Genomic DNA, 21226 nt, shown 5'->3' on the forward strand with positions numbered 1-21226 from the left:
GTCTGATAATAAAGCGGGCACTCATGTACCTGCCACCCAGCTGAGGAAGTCCATCCTTTACTAGACCTTCAGGGTCCCTTTCTGGGCCTCTCCCAACATCTAAATGCTCCTCCCATCCTCCCCTCAAGAGGTTACTCCTCTCTTGAAATTTGCATTTAGCATCCCCTTACTTTTCTTTATAGTTTTGCCACCTGTATCTATGTCCCTAAACTAGAGGTTGGGAAACGTTTCCTCTAAAGGGCCTGATGGTAATTTCCCTTTATGAGCCATATAGTCTCTGTGGCAGCCATTCAGCTTTTCTCTTGCAGGGAGGACACAGCCATAGACCAATATGCAAACGATTGGCTGTGGCTGTGTGCCAATAAAACTTTATTTAGAAAAGCAGACTGCAGGTGGATTCGGCCAAAGAGCTGTACTAGTTTGTTGACCCTTGCCCTAAATAATATATTGTTTAGTTTTGTGAAGTTTGGGCTTTTATATAAGTAGAATGATACTGGAGACCCATACTGTATGTCGTCTTTTGTGACTTTTTATTTTTCTGCTGTGTGTTGTGTTTTTGGTTCATCCATATTGATGCCCGTACCCTTAGTTACTTTCCCTGTGGGGTGTTTTTCATTGTACAAATGGACTGCAGCTGGTCCATTCTGCTGGTGGTTGGCATTGGTTTTTGCAGACACTGGAGCTGTGAACATTTTCCATTTCTCCTGGTTCCCCTACGCAAAGCTTTCTCTCGGGTTACATTTAAGATGGAGATTGCCGGGTGGCAGGGATTGTGCATGTTTAACGTTAGCAGAGCAAGCCGTATTGTTCTTCAAAGTGGTTTTGCCAGCCTGTGAGCTCCCATTGCCCTGAATCTTCGTACTACCCGCAGTATCATCAGACATATGTTGGATTCCATGAGTATATAATAGAAATGGTAATGCAGTTTCCACATTAGCAGTGAAAATGAGTTTATAACTTATGTTCATGGAATCCAGGCGACCTCATGCTCACCAGTTTCACAAAAGAGGGGTCCATTCACCTGTCCAGAGCTAAGTTTCCCTCAGGTCCCGTCTCCTCACCACCACCCCCACATGTCCCTGCTTCCCACACGCCTGCATGGGGTACTCACCACGCAGACTCAGAGCAGACAGAAGGCCTTTTCACATGCGGCTGCTTTATTTCACACCTTTATTCATGCTCAGGAGGGTGAAGGTTAGAAATGAGTTAGAGCCTCGAAGAGAAATAGAAGCGTTTTCCATATGCAAGGACAGTTGTCCCCAGAAATAACTCGGGGGATGTGAGAGGGCCATACGCAGGTGGAGTGTATCCTTAGAAGCGTCTCGAAAAGCCCAGCTTCTCAGGAGGACTTAGTCCTGGTGGGCTGAGCCAAGTGTAGCACGGGTGGACCTCCCACACCGGTGGGAAATGAAGAGAGAAGCTCCAGTTGACCATTTTGGACAGTGTGATTGCTTCAGCTGTCAGTCTCACTGCTGTTGAGAAGGTCAGTGCACTGGATCCCCTGGGAGAGCAGCCAGCTGGTTGTCTGAGTAATTGTAGCAATGGGCTTACTGTTAGGGCCTTGAAAACTCTTCCTGTGAGCCACCTCTGGTGAGTGGCGGCAGTGTAAAGGGTCGTGGAGAAGTAGAGGATGGCTTTCCTCCCCCTTTTCTTCTCTCTCCTTCCCCTTCTTCCTCCCATCTGGATCTAGGAAGCTCCAAAAGTCTCAGAGCCTTGGTAAGCTCCTAGGAGACAGCCAGGGCACTGCAGAGCCTGCAGAAACAGTCTGGGGATTGTAGGAGAGCTGGTGAGGGTGAAGGGGCGGGCTTTCCTTTATCTTCTTTGCTAACCTCCAGCTGTGGGATTCTGTCGGTTGTGTTTCTTACGTGCCTGGGTGCCTTGATGCTGGTGACAGAGTCAGAGGTAGCTGTGCTGAACCAGGGTCAAAGCAATCCACCCCACAAAGAGCAGGCATCCCAGGAAGGAATGGGGGATAGGGCAGAGGCACTCTCATTACAAAATTCTTAGCAATAGTTCCTACAAGACTGGTAATTTTTTGTCCCAGGAGTGACTAGACCTTTTGGTGCATGCCCAGTGCAGCTGTGTGGGTAGGAGAGACTTCCTGGCAGTGGGAGTGAGGAGATGGGACCTAAGGGACCGAGGGAGGCTTAGTTTTCATTTTATGTATGATGAACTCTCTTCTGCTACTTCCCAGCTCCGTTTCTCCTTCTGTGATACCTGTTGGCCTTGTTGTGAAGTTTACGTGAGCTGACGATACAAGCAAAGCACTCAGTAAGTGCTCGATAAATACTAGTTGCTGCTATTAATATTAACTTCTACCAATAGTTTTACTAGACTAGACTAAATACTAGACTAAGGTTTATTCTTGAGCTAATGCCTCATTAGCAAAGTCGGTAGACTCTTGCACATATACATCACAATGACATTTCTGTTACTAGTGACACCTCCAACCGTCCTGATCTCTTTGTTAGCCAAGGCAAAAATCTATGTCCAAAAGTTCTTTTAGCAAAATCAAGTTCCTACCAAGGACAGCAAGACTGTGCTGTTCAAAAGATCTTTTCCTCTTCCCTGTTTTCTCAGAAGAAAAGTTCTGAGTTTACTCTTGAGAATAAATATAGCCTTAATAAGTAAAACTGCTGGCGGATTCACTCCTTAGAATATTTACTCAGATGGCTACTGTTCCTGCTCAGATAATGAAAAACCAGTTGATGAGGAAGTAACCAGTGACTTAGTCTGTTAGCAAACATCCAAGAAGACCTCATTTCCAAGGCATTTTCCCGGAGTGTTTTTTTAGAGTCTTAGGGCTCCTAAGGATTTCTGCCAGAGTGAGCCTGTTGTGGATACTTTATAACATGTCAGTTGTTTGGTGACTGTTTATTTATCTGTCTCTATCCTCTTTCTGATTACCTGCAACTTGAGGGCCAGGGATCTGGACTCGTTCATCTTTGTGGCTTTGGCTGGCAGGGCGCCTGGCATGCAGTAAACGCTCGGTAAATGCGCACCGAAGGGATAAATGCAGCGAGTGCCGGGTATCGTCCTCTCACCCCTCCAGATTCACTCGCCACCCTTCCTCACCCTGCCCTGGTCCCTGCGAGGCTGACCTGCGGATTGCATCACTGGGCTCCCGGGGCCTCTGGCTCCTGGTTGGGTCTGACCAATGGCAGGTCGCAGGGAGAGAGGCAAGTGTATTTGTTCTGCGGGCTCCCCTCCTCAGAAGTCATGTGCTGGCATGTCCTCCAACCAAAGGTCACCTCTCGTCATAGCAGTCTGCTCTCCATGACTCTCTCCTTCCACGTTCTGTAACCTTTTCATTCCCTCATCCTTTTAGACCAAGGGAGGGTGACACCCAGCACCAGGTCCCTGCCAGTTTCGCTTCACCCAGCTCACACCTGTGTCGTAATCTCTTTGTAGATTAGCCCTCCACAGACTCTTCCGCTTGGGGTGTATCTTTCCTTGCGGTTGGAAGGCAGCAAGCCCCAATTGCTTCTGGAGACTTAAAGCTGTTTGGGCTGGACACTGGGGTCCTAGGTGCCCCAAAAGGTTTACCATGCAGTTCTTGGTATGTAACGTGGCTGGCCATTAAGGGCAACTGGGTGCCTGGCAGTTTGGGGGAGGTAAATAGCAGTTTTGAACACTGTATTTAGACACTTTCTCCCACTGATAACTTAAGATCTTAATTTAAACTGACTGTCTGCTTTTAAGTCTCTAACATTGCCTCTCCTCATGGTTGTGTATCTGACTCAGAATGGGAGGTGGCGAAAGAGAAAGACGTCAGGGCAGGCATGGCAGAGCGGGGCGCCTGCCGTCAGCTTTAGGTCCTGGCTTTGCCGACAGGGGATCGTGTAAGCAGCCTCTGTGGTGCCTGATTCAGTGTTTACATTTCCGCTCTCTGGGCTGTTTTCCTGCAGGTGATTATAAACAGCACAATCACACCCAACATGACTTTCACCAAAACGTCGCAGAAGTTTGGGCAGTGGGCCGACAGCAGAGCCAACACGGTATTTGGCTTGGGGTTTTCGTCGGAGCAGCAGCTGACAAAGGTAACGGGGGCCCCTGCACAGAGTGGCACGTGCCGTGTTGGAGGTCATTGTCATCAGCAGTCGCTGGCGGGGGAATGGAACGGTGTGCTTGGGGAGCAGAGTTCCTCTCTGCCTTCACTGTCGCCCTTTCTGCTGGGCTGCCAACCTGGACGAGCTTTTAGAAATACCAGGTTCCTTGAAAATGGAGGTGTCGTTGGAGGAAGGAAAACATCTGACAAATGCTGCTTCGGAGCCTGAGGTTGCAGCATCTGGAAGCAGCTCAGCCAGTCATTCCTTCCTCATGTGTCAGCCTCTGCTCCTACCAACGTTGTTGACCCCCTGGTTGGAGCCCTTAGAACGAGGAAGTAAGGTGACACTTAATAGCAGTTCCTAACCTGGAGTCCCCACAACCCTTAGTGATGTCACAGTGTTGCGTGTATGTTGCTTTTTTTCCAGGGAGAGGGCTCATAGCTTTGATCCGATTCTCTGAGGGGTCTGGGACACACTCTGTGGATGGTTAGGGAGGTGTCAGGAGCACATCACGACTGACCACAGACTCGGTGACCCCAGGATCTGAGGGTCAAACCGATGGCCTCTGAGAGCCTTCCCCCACCCAGTGGAAGGAGCTGAGAGCTTGTTTTTGGAAAACAGGTTTCCTTTTAAGAGGGTGGGAGAGTCCTGTGTAGTTATTAAGAACGTGTTAGTTGAAAGTGAGACTGGCTGGTTTGCGTGACATGGGAACGTATTGGAAGAATGTCAGTATCTCAAGAAATCCAAGGGAAAGTTGACAATGCAGGCCTCAGGAAGGGTGGTGATGCCGCATTTTGAAATGAGGAAGAACAAGCACTATGAGGATTAGAGATAATTTACAGGAAATAGAAGCAGGCCTGATGGTGATTTCTCGAAAGAATGACACTAGAACCTGTCTGAAGTAGGCCGTGGGGATTGCCTGCCCTTTCATTCTGTATTAGTGCCTGATGGGGGAAAAAGGAGCTGACATCCCCTCCCTGCCGAGCGATCCCTTCTAAAACCTGTCTCATGTCCATATGATGGAGTTGAAGCTTCTAATTGCTGGGAAGGGTGAGATGGAAGGCTTCTGTCAGAGACACAGGGCTGGTCCCGCCCAAGGCTGGAGGTCACAGACACCCAGGGCGGTCGTAGAGAATCACTCCCAGCTGCTTGGAACAATTTCTTCCATCTTTGGAGGAATCACAGGAGCTCTGAAGGATAAAGGGGGAAAGATTCAATGAAAAGAATCGAAAGAAGGAAGAACTCGAAACAAAAATCAAGAAAGTCATTCAAGCTTGGTTCTTTGTGCCTCTGAGAACTGGCAAGACCTTGAGCTGCACCTGCTTCTACGCCTGGCCCCTTCTCACTTCTCCCAGACAAGAAAATGTCCTTTCATTAAGAAGGAGTACCCCGTCTTCCTGAGCGCTGGTGTCCTTGCTCTGTAACTGTGTGGCCTGCCATTGTCACAAAGACTTATCAGACAAGTACTCAGCGATCTCCTTTGTTCAAAATGTTTCAAATCAATTTTTCCCTACTCTTTGAAGGGAAGGATTAACCACACATTGATAAATTACACATTGATAAAGTGAGGCTGGCATTTTCAACAAGCTAGCAAAGAGGAACTTGGGCCTGAAGGATTCCCAAGGTGTGTTGCTGAGGGGACATTCCCGACTCCGTAGAGCACCCCCCCACCCCGCCCAGACCTGAAAGGGGACTTGGTAATCAAACGCCGTGAGGAGGCTAGAGAAAGGGACGCCAATGTGGTTATTCTCATTTAAGAACAGTTAATACACACTTCTCTCTTCACCCCCTCAGAAGGAAAAGACATACCTTGATCTTTACTGCTTCCATTATGAGGACCACTTTACACCACACCCGACAAAGTGTTACAGGGACACTCTGCCATTCAGATGGGCTTTCCAAAAATAAGACAGGCTCTCATTTGTGTGCAAGGACTCTGTGACTGACCCATCCAAACCCTGACACGCACATGACATTTGCTTTCAACCCATTGCAGTTATTTCATCTGTAATACAAATTTGTACCCTTGTGTTCACTTTGGTAACTCGGTGTGGTCCTGGAACATTGACCTGTCTCATAACTTTGTGTTTCCTGATCTGAGGGCCAATTTTTTTTTTTTCTAAAAAGAGATAGTAATCATTCTTTTGACATGTTTTAGTTGGAATGGTTTTGGCTGCAAGAAACAGAGAACCTATCACAGTGCTTAAGTAGATAGATTCATTCCTTCCACACAGAAGGGAAGTTCAGAGGCAGACGGTTGCCAGCATTGGCCTGGTGTCTCTGTGATGTTGGGTCTGAGGGCTCCGTGTGTTCTGTTTGCTTTTCCTTTTATTGGCCATTCCCTCATGGTGATAAGATGGCTTCTCAAGCTCTATCCATCACATCCGCATTCACAGCAAGAGGGAGGAAGCAGAAGGCTGATACCACAACAGCTTCCCTGTAAACCCCCTTAGGAGACTTCTTCTTGGGTGCCATTGTCAGCCTTGGGACCCTAGGCCACCCTCCCACTCCCCCAGGAAAACAAACAAAAAAGGCAGGGAATTAGGTTGCTATGTTCAGCTTCGACCAGTTTTCATTCTCTACCACCTAGGAAATTCCCCATTCCAGCCAAGTCGAGAATCTGTTAAGCCAAGGAGAAAAAAGAAATAGACTTTGAATAAGCAGCTAGGTCGTGTCTGCCACTGAGTCTTCAATGACCAAGGCCAGAAAAGGCCACAAAGAAAATAATAGTCTTTTTTTTTCTATGATAATAATGAGGATGAGTAAGATGACTTTTTAGAAAAATTTTTTCTAAACCATACTTTCTAAATTTATAGGCATATGTGCTTTTTTTATAATGGTAGAGTAAGTATAATAAAAGTTATGACTTGGAGGGAGGAGTGTTTTAGCAAAGGACAGTAACCTGGCACCTCTCTTTGTGTCTAGTGCTTCTCCTGTAAGAGTTGGAGGCCGGAAAGGGGACATACTCGCAAGGAGTCTGGATTGCTTCCAGTTTTTCATTATTGCAGATAATGCTAGGTCTTTCTAATATAGTGGAGGCCTTTTTTTTTTTTCTTCATATTCTCAATTATTTTTGTAGAATAGTTTCCCAGAAGTGATATCACTAGGTCAGTGGGTATGAACATTTTTTCCCACTCATAATGCATATGTCCAAATGGCTTCTCAGGGGACTGCACCAATACACAGTGTTACTGGAGGTATCTTGCCAGCACTAGGTAGTATAATTGTATTTAATGTTTGCTAATTTAGCAGGCAAAGAATGAGACCTCATTATTTTGATTTGCACTTCCAGTGAGGCTTAGCGATTTTTTCCATAAGTTGCTTGCTTATTGTATTTTTTTATTCATGAATTTTGCCATTTCTCTATTGGGGTTTTCATATTTTCCTTTTCAATCTGTACAAACTCTGTACTGATTATAATGGCCCATTTTCTATTATACTAGGCTAGCTATAGATATTTCCCCAAGGCTCTCGTTTCCCTTCTGATTTAGTCTTTTTCCTTTTAGATTCAAAAGCTTTAAAGTATTGTCATCAAAATCTGTAACTTTTGTGATTTTCTTTTATTTCTTCCAAGTTTAGAAAATTACCCTCTTATTTCTCAAGCAGACGTTTGATAAATATTCGATTCTGTTTGCAGGCAGATTTTTTAAGGTTTGATTTTTTTTAAAAAAATGCCCTTTTAACTCATCAATAATTTATCATGTTACTGGTTTGTAGTAAGGATTTAAATTCATTTTGCCCCAATTAAAGTTATCTCAATCACCATGTGTTGAATAATCTTCCCCATTAATTTATGATTCTTCTTTTGTCACCTAATTTTTATATAAATGGCAGGGCCTTCCTGTTTCCATCATGCAGCTGTTAATACCACATCTTTTTAAGTGACTTTATTTATTTATTTCTAAAGAGAAAAACATTTATTGCAATATAAAATGCACTTATAAACTGTCCACAGAAGGCATGTAATTTTTTACTGCTATATAAGTCTATTGGGAATACTTTATTCACCTTCCATTATTATGTAAATATTTATTTAAAATGTATCTGATAGGGCTTATCCTACTTCATTGCATTTTAAAATTATTTTATGAAATTTTCTTTTTGATTCTCACCCACTTGAATGCAAAACAAAATCCTCTATAGACTTAGCGTTTCTCTGAGGACAAGAACCAAGTTTGTCTTAAGTGTTTTAGTATCCCCAGAACAATCCCAGTACATAGAGACAACTAGTAAATATTTTTAAATGAATGAATTCACCCTTTTGTGGAGCTATTTTACTAAATTTTATGGTTTTAAGGCTTTAGATGTCATTTTACTTGAAGAAACAAGTCAAATCAAGGCCAGAGAAACTTTGCTTCCCTTCATTGAACCCCTGTCGCATGCCTAACAAAGTCCATCTCTCCCCCTCCAGTGGTCTAGTGGAGGTAGTGTCACCGTCCCCATTCTCCTATTGTAGAATCTGAGGTTTGGAACGGTTCCTTTGCTTGCATTTGAAAGGCCAGTAAGGGTCGGTGTTGGGCATCTCAGCTCAGATAGCAATTAAGCAGGTAAATCATAGGATACTGTCCAGTGTTGGCCTCAGATGCCCTGTGTCCAATCCCACTGTGGTCTCAGCCACTTATGAAACCATCTGTGCCCATTTGTATATGTATATGAGGAGTACTTAAGGGTCTCTGAGTGCATAGTAAGACTGTATGTACTACTCACTCTTCGTATCTCATGCTTATGAGCTGAGAATACATGTCCGTTTTTCCCTCGAGATGTTCTCAGCTGTTATTTATAATAGCACTATCACCTTGAAGTCCTGTAGGATTTCCGTTTTGATGTATATGTGACAGTGTTTATTGTCTCCTTTTATAACTGAGGAAAACAGTTAAATCACTGATGTAGCTGAGGAGAGCTGTAAAGTTGGAACTTGTCTGGGCACCTCACTCTATATCTGATACTTTCTTCCTCAGGCCTTGTCTTTGCCTTAAAGGTTCCCTTGACCTGTTTCAGAGTTTACGGTTTTATAAGTCATTTTCTTTTGAAGAGAAAGTGAGTACAATTCTGTTTTACATTTTAAGGTAATGGGGCTTCTCTTTGCAAATAGGAAATCCAATCAATAAATATTTAGCAACTGCTGTGGGCAAGACTCTTCGTGTTCCTGTTGGCACAGGTTCCTGGATGTGTAGCATGATCACGTGGAAGTCAGATCTGGGCCCAGGCTCAGGTTGACCATTTAGTAGCCACATGACGTGGGGCAAGTCTTAGTCTCCCATGGTTCCATTTCTCTATTTTGAAACTAAACAAGAATTCCTGTCAGACAGAGTGGTAGTGAAGAGCAAATGAGAGAATGTGTGTTAAGAAGCTGTTAAGCTCCTTAACTTTCAGGTGTGGTTTCACGGAGGTCTGCAGGAAAAGGGTATAAGTACACCCACCCAGGACAAGGACTGCGGGACGCCTAGAGTGGCCATCATGGTGGGTGACAGGGACAAAGAGAGACGAGCTCATAGGATCTAAAGCTTCATGCCCAGTCTCCAAGAGCTGAGCTAAGGTTTTTACCTTTTGGGTGTATTCAGCGTAAGGTCAGAGGGGACAGAGAATGGAGGCCCCATGGGCTGCCTGGCAGAGTTTTATTTACAGACTTGTTTGCCGCTGTCTCTTGCTACTCCGCTCTTTGCCTCCTGAGAGGCAGGAGCAGGACTGGTACTCACAGCATGCCAGATGCCCTGGCACCCCACTTTGTGCACAGCCCAACTCAGGTACCGTGGAAATATTTGTCCACTGAAATGGTGAGTGAGGCTTAAATCATGTTTGTTGACTGAATGAGAGCGACGCTAGCTGATGACATTTTCAGTCTAGTTTATAAGCAACTTTGACTAAGAGACATGAGAAAAGGGACCCTGATGGGGACAAGAAGGACCTGGGGGGGGGGGAACCCAGCAATTTGGTTTGGGAGCCTGTAAGGGTTGAGATTCTTGTGGGGAAAGAGCTCACTTTACTGAGCACAGCATGGGCCAGACTCAGTTAGCAAGGGCATGTGTCGGGAACCACGTGCATTACAGTTTTCTTCAAATCATATTTGACTTCTAATTGATTCCGAGCACAAAAACATTTAAAATAAAACCTAAAAATTGTGTCTTTTAGTATCTTAATAAGATTGAAAGGCCTGTATGGTGCTGGCACAAAAGCCTTTTTGGGGATGACATTTGTATTCTGAGTGATGCCCTACCTCGTTCCTAGCTTGATCCCATCAGGTAAGCTTAGAGAACAGAGAGATGGGGCAGAACACGCCCAGCCACTGGGCACAGCTCCTCCCTAAGCAGCGTTCGGGTTGGCTGGCAGCAGAGCTGTGTCATTCTTGGGTTAGGCCTGCACCTCTGACATTTTTTCTTCAAGTGGACAGGAGTGTGGAGGTCTGGAACTCAGAGTTCATTCATTCACTGGACAAACTTATTTATGCATGCTTTCTGCCTGGATTGGGGAGAGGGTGCCAAGGGAAAAGGCATGGACCCTACTGCCATCAAGGAATTCCTGACATGATATTTTTACTTAAGGGGCCCCCTAAAAGGAATGAGGAGGGCTTTGTCCACCCCTCCTGGACCTCGCATGTTTTAAGCAACAAGTAATGTGATTTTCCCCTGACAGCTCTGGGGTATTTAAACATGAAATGGCCAGGCTCCACTGATAGGCGCAGGAACACCAGCCAGAACGAAAGGCCGACCTTGCCTGCTTTGACCAGGGTCCTCGGATCACCAGCGTCTGTCATCTGGCAAGGGTTTCCAAAGCAGACCACTATGGTCTATTGTTGGTGTCACGAACGTAGCTCAGAAATGAATGAATTCTCAGCAGAAGTCACAGAATTGTCCATGTAGCCTTGCGACTTGCTAGCTTTTTTTGTTTCTCAGCAACCACGTTCAGCTCTCTCTTGCTTTGTAGTACCAGCAGTATCTATTACAGAATGTTCTTTGTTCAAACAATGTACTTGCTAATTAAAATCAGTTGCTTTGTCAGTGACTGTAAGCCAGGGATTGATGTCATTGCCCTGGGATTTTAAGAATTTTTTTATTATGAAAATATTAAAATTTTTTTTGAAGTAAAGGGCACAGTATAATAAACACCCATATACGTATGCATCACCTAATTGTTAACATTTACCACATTTCTTCATCCGTTTTATTGTTGAAGTACTTTAAAGTAAATCACAGACATCAACACATTTCGCACCTAAATACTTCAGTATTTATTTCTTAGGAAATGACATTTTCCAACATGAACATCACGTTGTTAGCACTTCTGATAAAAGTCATAGTAGTTTCTTGATGTCATCTAATCCAGTTTGTGTTCACATTTGCTCAGTTTTTCCCTGGAATTGTTTTATAGTTGCTCTGCTCAAAACAGGATTCAATCATAAAGCTACATGTTAAATTTTTCTCTTTTGCATTTTGGCATTTTACAGTTTGAGCATTTAAAAATCTGGAACAGTTTTATCTTCTCGACTTTTTGAATGATTTTGTTCTTCATAACATTGACTCGTAAGAGTTTTTGGATCTTTTGGTAGAGGTTATGAAGTTTGTCACAGATTATTTTTGTGGTATAGCTAAAATTACTTTTTTGCATTTATATTAGATACTGTTAACCAGAGGTGTTTGTTTTTAATACATCATTGTTAAACTAGCTTCAGTGGCTTAGGAATTGATTTGGATCTGACCTTAGCCAGTAGTGTTTACTGGACAAAACATTCCTTATATTCATTTATTTTTAATCTCAAGTGAAAATTTTCTGGATTTATACAGAATTTATTGGCCTGAAATGAGTGTAAAATAATACAGGTGGGCTTTGAATATCAGCCATGTTTAAGGCTGAGAAAAAACTTAATAACGATTCTTCATGTTCAGTTTGCAGAGAAATTCCAAGAGGTGAAAGAAGCTGCCAAGCTAGCCAGAGACAAGTCGCAGGAGAAAATCGAGACCTCGAGTAATCACTCTCAAGTGAGTCATTTGTCTGTAAAATAAATCCAAGTGTGACCAGTGATTGAGACTCTTCCTTGTCCCTTTTGACAAGAAAGAGGGAATTTTGGCAGCAGGGTGTTCCGGAGGCTTATCAGCTATGAGCCTGCTGACACTGAGTTGGATAGGACGTGTGTTTATGAGCCTCCTAAATTTATCAGGATGTGATGATGTATTTTTGATGGGAAATGATTGATGAAATTAGGGTAATGCATATCCTTGGCCCCTAAGAGATGATCTCTGATCACCATGTTTAAGAACCTGTGGCAAGGCAGGCATTTCCCTTCCATGTTGGGAGGTGGGATCTGCATGAACAATTCTCGTTGACAAGTGCAGGTACCTTGTCCCTATGAGGGAGAAAACTTGATCATTGCCAAAGAGCCTTCATGCCTGTCTTCCTATTTTAACAAAACTTAGATCTGGTTTAGCCAAAGGACATGTGACTTTGTCAGGAATTGAGTAGTCTGTCTACTTAATAGTGTGATGATGGACTAAAAGAGACCTGTTTTAAACAGAAATAAAGATATCTGCATTCCTGATGTCTAGATTGGTGTATGTAGTGGTGGGCAGACGGCTTGACCTAGCGACAAGGTTATGTGCAGAGAGACAGGGAAAGGGAGAATCAGGAGCGAAGCTCTGGGGCTAGGAATAAGCATGTCGTAGCGACAGGACAGCCAGGGGCTGAGGTGTGCTGCGGGAGGGAGGGTGTGCTTGGAGATACTGGGAAAGACCTGGACTTCTTCACTAGAAGATCGTTAACTCATTGTTATTTATTTATCATCAGGTAGCTGGCAGATATTGCAGGTGCTTTGTGACTGTTGATCTGAATTGACATGAGGATTCCATGTGGGTGATAAGGAAGTCAGGGTGAGACAGAGGAGGTCAGTGGAAGGCTGTGGGGTGGAGAATGGCCGGGCCAGGGCAGCCACAGGGGAAGGAATGGCTGTCGAGGACAGCTCTCAGGAAGAGAGGCAGGAGGCCTGGGCACCTTCAGCAGTCAAGATCGATGCTCTGGGCTTGTCAGTCAGCCTTGCAGAGGCAATGGCCAAAGTCGCGGCTGCACCAGAAGCAGTGCGGAGAGGGACCCGCTGTGGGAAGGGAGGCAGCAAAGAAGGCAGAGAAGTCCCACTGTCACCACACCCCAGGAAGGAGACCACTCAGCATGTCGGTGCTGCAGAGAGGACAGGAGAGAATGCCAAGGGGTGAGGGGTCCTGGGTTTGTCAGCCACTGTGGCTGACTCTTAGTACAGGAGATTTGCTGGCTCAGGTTTTTTCTTGAAGGCAGAAACTGAATCTGTCTCGAGTTAACAGTCCCAGCACCTTGTCCTGGACTCATATAAAAGATGCCCCGTATGGGTTTAGGGATACGAAGGTGTATTAGACATTACTTGAATAGGCAGTTTCCTGAGTCTTTCTAAATAATTTTTAATATAATCTGAGTAATTATAATGCTAATTTAATATACTTAATTATGATACTGAGAAATGTCTGAGGATATATAAAATTTGGCACCTGAAATGGTCCGTGATCTAAATAAAGTTTGTGATGTACACTCTTTTTCTGAATACTATATAATATAGCAGTATCTTTAAACTTTAACATTGGAATTTTCTTATATAAAATTTTTTGTTTTAATGTTTGTTTTTCCCCCCCCAAAATATTTTAAACCTTAAGAAAATCAAATATACTCATAAGATGCTATTTTAAATATGTGTATTAATTATATATAACTTTTTTATCTTTAAGCTTTAGTTTTTATTACCTTCCTGATATTTCCCCGGATACACAGAATGTTGCTCATTTTTGTTTTTGTTCTTATTAGAAATTATACAAATGTTTGGTTTCCTAGATCTCTTGGGGAATGAACTCTTTGAACAAGTTTTCCAAATATTTGAAGATTTTAAACAACCTAATTACCGAAGCATTTAATGTAGATTTTTTTCTGACTCTAAAAGCAATATGTATTTATTGCAGATATTAAAAATATGACATATTATGAACAAGAGAATAGGAATTGCCTGCTCTCTCATCACTTGAAAATATTTGTTAATATTTTGATGTGTATCTTCTTAATATAGTTTCCCAGTATATTTTTATGTGGTTATTATTAACCTTTTCTTTTTCACTTTATATGTCATGATCATCCCCTCATGTTTTCAGATCTCCCTTTTCAAAACTACTTTATCAACTAAACAGTGTTCCAATGTCTGTAACACAAATTATCCCATTAGCCTCCTATAATTTGGGATGTCTTTGTAGTTTCTGATTCTTCATTAATGTAATCACTGTGTGAACGTTCTCACACATCTTTGTGCATTTCATGGTTTGTGTGGGATAATTCTTAAAGTGGAAGGATTGGGTTAAAAGCAGGGACGTTTTAAAAGCTTTTGATGACTACCGCAGACTTAGACAACAGAAGTATACAATTCTAAGTCCCACCAGCAGTGAATGAGAACAGTTTTTCCTCCCACACCTTCACCAACAAAGTTTTGTTGATTTGACAGAAGAATAATGTATTTTATTGGCTTTTTCATTTTGTATTTCTTTACTAGTGAGATTAAATATTTTTCATGTTGTTAGATTCTGGCATTTTTTCTTCTGTAAATGTCAATTCTGTATTCTTTCTTTTCTAAAAATTAAAGTATCAGATTTTTGTTGTTGATTTCCAGGGACTTCATTTTTTAACATGGGCATTTTTGAACGTGTACAGAGCTAAAGCTATAGGCATAGGCAGATTTGTACAGTGAATGCCCAGGGACCCATAGGTCAGCTTTAACAATTAGAAATTTAGGACCCCTTATTTCATCTGTGTCCACCTCTCCCTCCCACTATGTTTTAAAACAAATCCCAGACATCCTGTCACTTCATCAATATTTCAGTGTGCAGCCCTAAAAGATGAGGACTCTAAGAGCGTTTCAATATAGGAACAGTTTAACATTTTGTTTTAAGTAGCTGCAAATATTTAGCAGCAGATCATTTCCCCCAAGTTTTTGTTTGCATTTTAGTTTTGTTTATGGCTTTATTTATTTATTTATTTATTTATTCGCAATATGGAAATATAGTTAGATCTATACCTCTTTCCCTTCATGGTTCCTTCTTTGCTTTTTTGCCTATCGGAACCTGAATAAGATCTCTCTGAGATCTTATCCAAGACCAGATGAGACTTCACTGCCATGTGGAGTGAATTATTACAAAATTCATTTCAGAATATCCACAATAATGCTAAATTGTAATGGAGACAGCAGACATCCAGATCTGATTCCTGCTTTTTTAATGAGCATGTTGATCTGACTCTCTGTAGGCCCTAGGATTTTTAAGTTGTTTCAGCTTCTAATACTTTTTCTCTTGTGTCATTCACCGTGTCTTGTTCCTCAATATGAATCTTCCCTCCTCTTTTCGTTTATGGCTTCGGTCTATGTTATTTAAGGAGATCAGGCATCCAGGCTTGTTAGGTTTACAAGTGAAGTGTGAGTAAAACACCACAGCCCCGGGCGCTGTCCTCTCCATGAAGTACACAGGCTTTCTGCACGCCTGACCTGCCGCCACTGTAAGGCTGTGCAGCGACACAGAAGCTGATGCACTTTGGCCAGGAGTCTGTGTGTGAAACCCCATCTTCTCCCCAGGCGTCCAGTGTCAATGGCACAGATGATGAAAAGGCCTCTCACGCGGGTCCCACCGACGCACACCTGAAGTCTGAGAACAGCAAGCTGAAGATCGCTCTGACACAGAGGTAAAGGTGTTCAATTCCAGAGGCGTTTTCTCCGAGGTCAGTGTTTCTCTGAAGACTTCCCTGCTGGGCAGGGTACTGGGTCCTGCTCAGAGCAGCCACCCTGTCCAGGCCAAAGGAAGAGCAGCTGGCTTCATGGCTGCTCTCCGCCTGGCTGACCATATCATACACAATTTGTGTGTGTGTGAGGCTGTGTTTGCTTGCATGCGCGTGCACAGTATGTGAGAGAGTATATGAGAGTGTAAAGGAGTGTGTGTATGTGTGAGAGCGAGCAGTGTCACTGTGCTTCTGTTTTGTTTTTTTGGGTAGCCAGATTTATCATTTATTTATATATGATAAGATTTAATCTTGAACATCCAGAAAAAAACATGAAAAAACCTAAGAAGCTATTAAAATTAATATAAAATCTCACAAAAACTAATAGCTTTTCTATATACAAACAAACATCAAATGAGGTATATAGTCAAAGAAGAGATTTCTTTTATAATATGAACTAGAACCATAAAATACATAGGAATAAACTTTAAAATGCACAAAAGCTTCTAAAATGATTTTGAGAACCATAAAGGAATAATTTAACTAATAGATATATTCTATTGGGAAGTGGTAGGAAGCCTTGATATTTTAAAAAGTATCAGTGCCCCCCTAAATTGGTTTAGAAACTTAACACAGTCCCCATAATGACATCCACAAGATTTTTTAACTTTTGATAACTACACAAGCTGTGCTTGTGTTTTTGCATCTTGAGAATGTGGCCCATTTCCCAGAGGCTGGGCTGGGCTCCCAGAACCGGTCTCTGGGTCATTCTTCTCACTGTCAGGCGGTTCGGCCAGCTTACCCTCTCTGGCTGAGAAGCTGCTTTCCTCGGAGTTGCCCCATTTAAGAGCTGTATCATATGAATTCCTCCGTTTTATAGATGAGGAAACGCGAGTCCAGGTGGTGAAGGGCGGCCTTCCTTGCCCCAGGTCACATGGTTGGGAAGTCATTCCGCCACTCGACAGCTCCCTCCTTTAATTCAAGGCTGCGGCTGCTGTCTCTTTTGGAACCATCCCGGAGGAGCCAATCCCATTCCATTGCTAGAGCCAAGGTGTTGGCACCCACCTCCTAGCTCCCTGGCCCAGCCCCTTCTTGAAGTTTACTTCCTGTGACCTGACCTAGGAATTCCAGAAAGAACCCTCACCTTCCTTGGATTGTGGGTTTCGTCAGGTACCTCAAAGGATAGAACTGTGACCAGTCCCTTTTCTTACTCATCGGACAACTACAGGGACTATTTTTGGTTGTTTAAGCCACTGTAAACTGCCTGAATAAAAATGTTCCAACCATCAAAATAAATGTTTTGAAATCTCAATTTAGTGAAGAAGTGAATTAAAGAAATAAGTGTGAAGCTATTTCCTCAAATCAGCTTAAATTCTCAATTACCAGTTTTGAAATTCATCAGATTATTATATTTTACTTTTTTTTTTTTTCATTTTGTGGTATTTGAAAGTGGATATTTTCTAATCACATTCCTAGGTCCATGGCGATGTGGGATGAAAGATAATGCTGTTTATTAAGATAACAGTTACTTTTTTAACAAGCTTTTCGAAGAAGAACTGTCCTCACCTAGGACTTTCTGAAGGGCCTGTCATGTGCAGCCCTACCCTGTCACCTCAGGTCACACTCAGCACCACAGATTCATGGACTCCAAAGCAAAAAAACAAAAGGAGCTTCAAAAGCAAACAGCATCAGAGGGGAAATATGACGTGTTTGTCTTTTAAAACTTCTTCACTGAACACGTAGGGGCCAAAGATAAACACTGGGTTTCTGTGGTACTGTGGAGGTGTCCCCCAGACCTGCGGTGACACAGTGTTGGCCAGGACTCCCACACACACTGTGGTTAGAATCCCAGTTCTGTCCTCAGGGGGGTCCCACGCACTGTCTGCTCTGTCCTCACGTCCTCGGCTCTCAGATCTGGATTCCTTTAAAGCCTCTGAGGAGGTACAAGTCACAGGGGACCATTATTACCTGGAGCCAGGGCACTTGTTAAACCCCAGAGTCCTTGGGCGCCAGAGGGGTGTAAGAAACTAGTGGAAAGGGTACCTAGCTTTCATGAGATTCTCCGAGGGTCCCATGGTCTCCTGGCGCGGAACCTCTGTCCCTGAGGTTCACTCCTGCAAGGAACGGGCCGCGGAGGGGGCTTCACCATACCGCGTGCCTTCGTCCTGAGCTTCATCTCCCTCCTCTAAGAATTCTGTTCGCTTCTAAGGTGATTCTTTAATAGTCCGGCGAGGTGACAGGTTTGCACTAGAGAGAGAGGCAGGCCAGCCCACCAATGGGAGAGGGTGTTGCCCCATCGGGGCAGCGAGTGGGTGGCAGAGTCCCTTTCCCTGGGTGGGTGAGGGCGCAGTGGTTTGGACGGCACCGGCTGCCCCGGTCACCGGCTGGCCTCTGCCACGCAGTGCTGCCAACGTGAAGAAGTGGGAAATCGAGCTGCAGACCCTGCGCGAGAGCAACGCCCGGCTGACCACGGCGCTGCAGGAGTCGGCGGCCAGCGTGGAGCAGTGGAAGCGCCAGTTCTCCATCTGCCGGGAGGAGAACGATCGGCTGCGGAACAAGGTGGGCGCAGGCCACAGGAGGGGCGGGGCCTGGGTGAGGAGGGGCGGGGCCTGGATGGGCGTGGGCGGGGCGGCCCGGGCTGCTCCTCCCCTCCCCCTCTGCTCCCATCCTGCCTTTGAACTTCCCTCCATCCCAATAACTGATTCATTACTTTTATTGAACCAAACTTTTATTCTTGTTGCAAAGGAAGAAATAAGTGAAAGGGAGACCTCAGCATTGTCCCTCACAGACAGCATCCTCTGATGCCAACTGTGGTGGCCTTTTTCTTACGGGTAGTCCTCCCTGGGCAAGTTATGTGATCTGGTAATCTAAGGTGGAGAAAGGGGGATCCAAGGGGTGAGTGAAGAAAATGGATTCAGGAAATAGTGAGGGGCGTTTGCTCAGTAACCCTGCTTCCTGTAAATCACTATTTCTAAACATGTGAATGTGGACGTTAGAAAGTGGGAGGTGGTGGGGTGCGTGCTAGCCACCATCCTGTGCCCTCTGCTCTCCTATGGAGACATCCAAGCATTTTGCTTTGTTTTGGAATTCACCCTGGTCTTCCCTCTTATTAGCCAGGCACACTTTGTAGTTGGACTGAATTGATGAGGCATTTTGGGGGTGGCCAGAGAATCCCAAGATGAGGCCTGAGGTCATTTAGCTTATAGGCTGTGCACAGAGTCTGCTTGGTAAGTGCAGGGTGTCAGGGGGATGCACCGCATGGAGATTGGTATTCACTTTCCCTTACCTGCCCACCCTACCTGAATGGAGCCACCAGAGACCGCCACTGTGTTCCACTTTCTTGCTCGGTACAGATGGCACATAAAACTGCCTCGTGTCACTTTTTCATTTCAGCATTCAAAGTGCTGACAGCAAGGGGCACCAGGCCAAGTGCTGATCCTGCACGTTCCCTCCGAGACCCGGCTTATCTGCCTGCCGGAGGGATCGATTCCCCTTCCTCTCTTTTCCCCTTTGCATCTGAGTGTAATAACCAAGGGGCAGAGCAGGAAGTGGAGGACATGTTCCTAGGAGTGTCAGCTTCCCTGCTGGGGGGCGTGGGAAGCTTGATCTCCAGCAGCTCCCTGGCTGGGGGTTCACAGCCCCCAGGCCACCTCTGAGAAGTGTCCTCTCCATGACCACCCCCTTCACCTGCTGCTGCCTGCTTGAGGGGCCCCCGTCAATGTGGCATTCTGTTTTACACATTGATTCCACTCCTACTGTCCATTCTGCACACACTCAGCATCAGACAGCAGTGCCAGGGGCCTCAGGCCTTTGTCCACCCCCCTTCTGAGGGGTCAGGCTGGGGAGGGAGAGAGATACACTCTGGGGATTTGCTGATTCAGCTGGCACCTCTGCCCTCTCAAGAAAAAGGCCTGCAGGCCAGGCTCCTTCAATGTGCATCAATAGAGAAAGGTCATCTTGACTTAAAACCTTTGAAATGTCATTGCGCCTCATTTGGTGGTCACTGTCCCACAGTGCTCAGTTCTGTACCCTGTTGGCTTAAACCTTTGAGATGAAACGGAATAATTCAGGACATGATTTAAATGATGTAAAACTTATTCTGGGGAAAAGCAGATAGATTCATGAGACATCTGGCTCCTGCTTGTGATGGAGCCTCAAAACAAACCTAAATTTTCTGTTCTGTGCCCATGAGAGAAACCAGAAGCCCAGAGCATCCTAAGGCCGGGTTTTGTGACATATGTGGCTCTGCTGGTAGTAAGGCATTTCATGCAAGCAGCCCCTCAGGGAGCCGCATGGAGTCTGATCATAGCCACAGGAAGAATTTATAAGTTAGTTTATAGCTCGTTTTAAGAGAAAGCATAAACAGCTGTGGTGGCCTGTGGTTGTATAACAAAAGAAAACTAGCATCCCTGCTTTAACGTGTAATGTTTACCCAAGATTGATGAGCTGGAAGAACAATGCAGTGAGATCAACAGAGAGAAGGAGAAAAACACCCAGTTGAAGAGAAGAATCGAGGAGCTGGAATCAGAACTACGAGAAAAGGAGACGGTGAGTAACAGAGCCGACAGCGCCCTTGGTGTCCCCTGGGCTTTGTGGGGTGATCTCTACTCAAGGGCACAGCAGGTGGCTGTGGGCATGTGACTGGCCCTGGCAGCTGCCTGGACGTCAGTCAGCACAGAGGCAGAGTCAGGAGTTGCACCAAGGCACACACACCCTGGTGCAGAGGACTAATCCTTACCCTCTGCAGCCTCTTCACTGTACTTGTTATGTGGTCGGTCACTCAGATCCAAGAGGGAGTCGAACGTTGTACCAAACACTCGGAAACTTTTATTAGACGATCCATCATCAGAAGTTGAGTTTTGCTGTCAAATTAATGCAGCCAGAGCCACCAGTCACACTGCCATTTATTTTCCAGGGAGCAGCACAGCGAAGTACACAGATGGCACAGACGATGGGCAAGTTTCAAACCCCTCTCAGCCTCTGGTTCCCCATCTGCATAGCAGGAATCATAGGAACACCTGTCTTTATGGTGGTGTTCAGACTTCACGCATTAATGCATGTAACACACTCAGTCCTTAGACTCTCTGATGTGTGTTAAGTGCCAATGTCATCACCTTTATTATTTATGCAAACAGTACAGGTTCCAAAAGCTGCTTCCATTCCTGCATGTGCAAGTCGGGGGATTCTCAAGAATACATCATGGTGTCTGACTTGCTTTCACATTCTTTTTCAAATTTCTGTCTCCCGTAGGAATTGAAAGATCTCCGAAAACAAAGTGAAATCATACCTCAGCTTATGTCAGAGTGCGAATACGTCTCTGAGAAGTTGGAGGTAAGCGGGAGCTCATGCGTCTGGCTTAGACGAGGCTTTGCCGGGTTGCTCATCTCTCCCAGGACTCTCCCTCTCATACCCTGCATGGTAGA

General features: G+C 44.6%; 1 protein-coding gene across 2 annotated transcripts in view; it reads left to right on the forward strand.

Moving 5' to 3' along the window:
* The window catches only part of HOMER2 (homer scaffold protein 2), a 77251-nt gene that overhangs the window by 43265 nt on the left and 12760 nt on the right, over positions 1-21226 (forward strand). For both annotated transcript variants that reach the window (XM_036231889.1, XM_036231888.1), the window contains exons 3-8: positions 3909-4040; positions 11930-12022; positions 15664-15770; positions 18206-18362; positions 20241-20351; positions 21054-21134. In XM_036231889.1, coding sequence (XP_036087782.1) covers positions 3909-4040; positions 11930-12022; positions 15664-15770; positions 18206-18362; positions 20241-20351; positions 21054-21134 — 681 coding nt within the window. The remainder of the gene's footprint in view (positions 1-3908; positions 4041-11929; positions 12023-15663; positions 15771-18205; positions 18363-20240; positions 20352-21053; positions 21135-21226) is intronic.

This window comes from Rousettus aegyptiacus, unplaced genomic scaffold (assembly GCF_014176215.1).
Source record: "Rousettus aegyptiacus isolate mRouAeg1 unplaced genomic scaffold, mRouAeg1.p scaffold_m13_p_14, whole genome shotgun sequence".
Classification (NCBI taxonomy): Eukaryota; Metazoa; Chordata; class Mammalia; order Chiroptera; family Pteropodidae; genus Rousettus; species Rousettus aegyptiacus.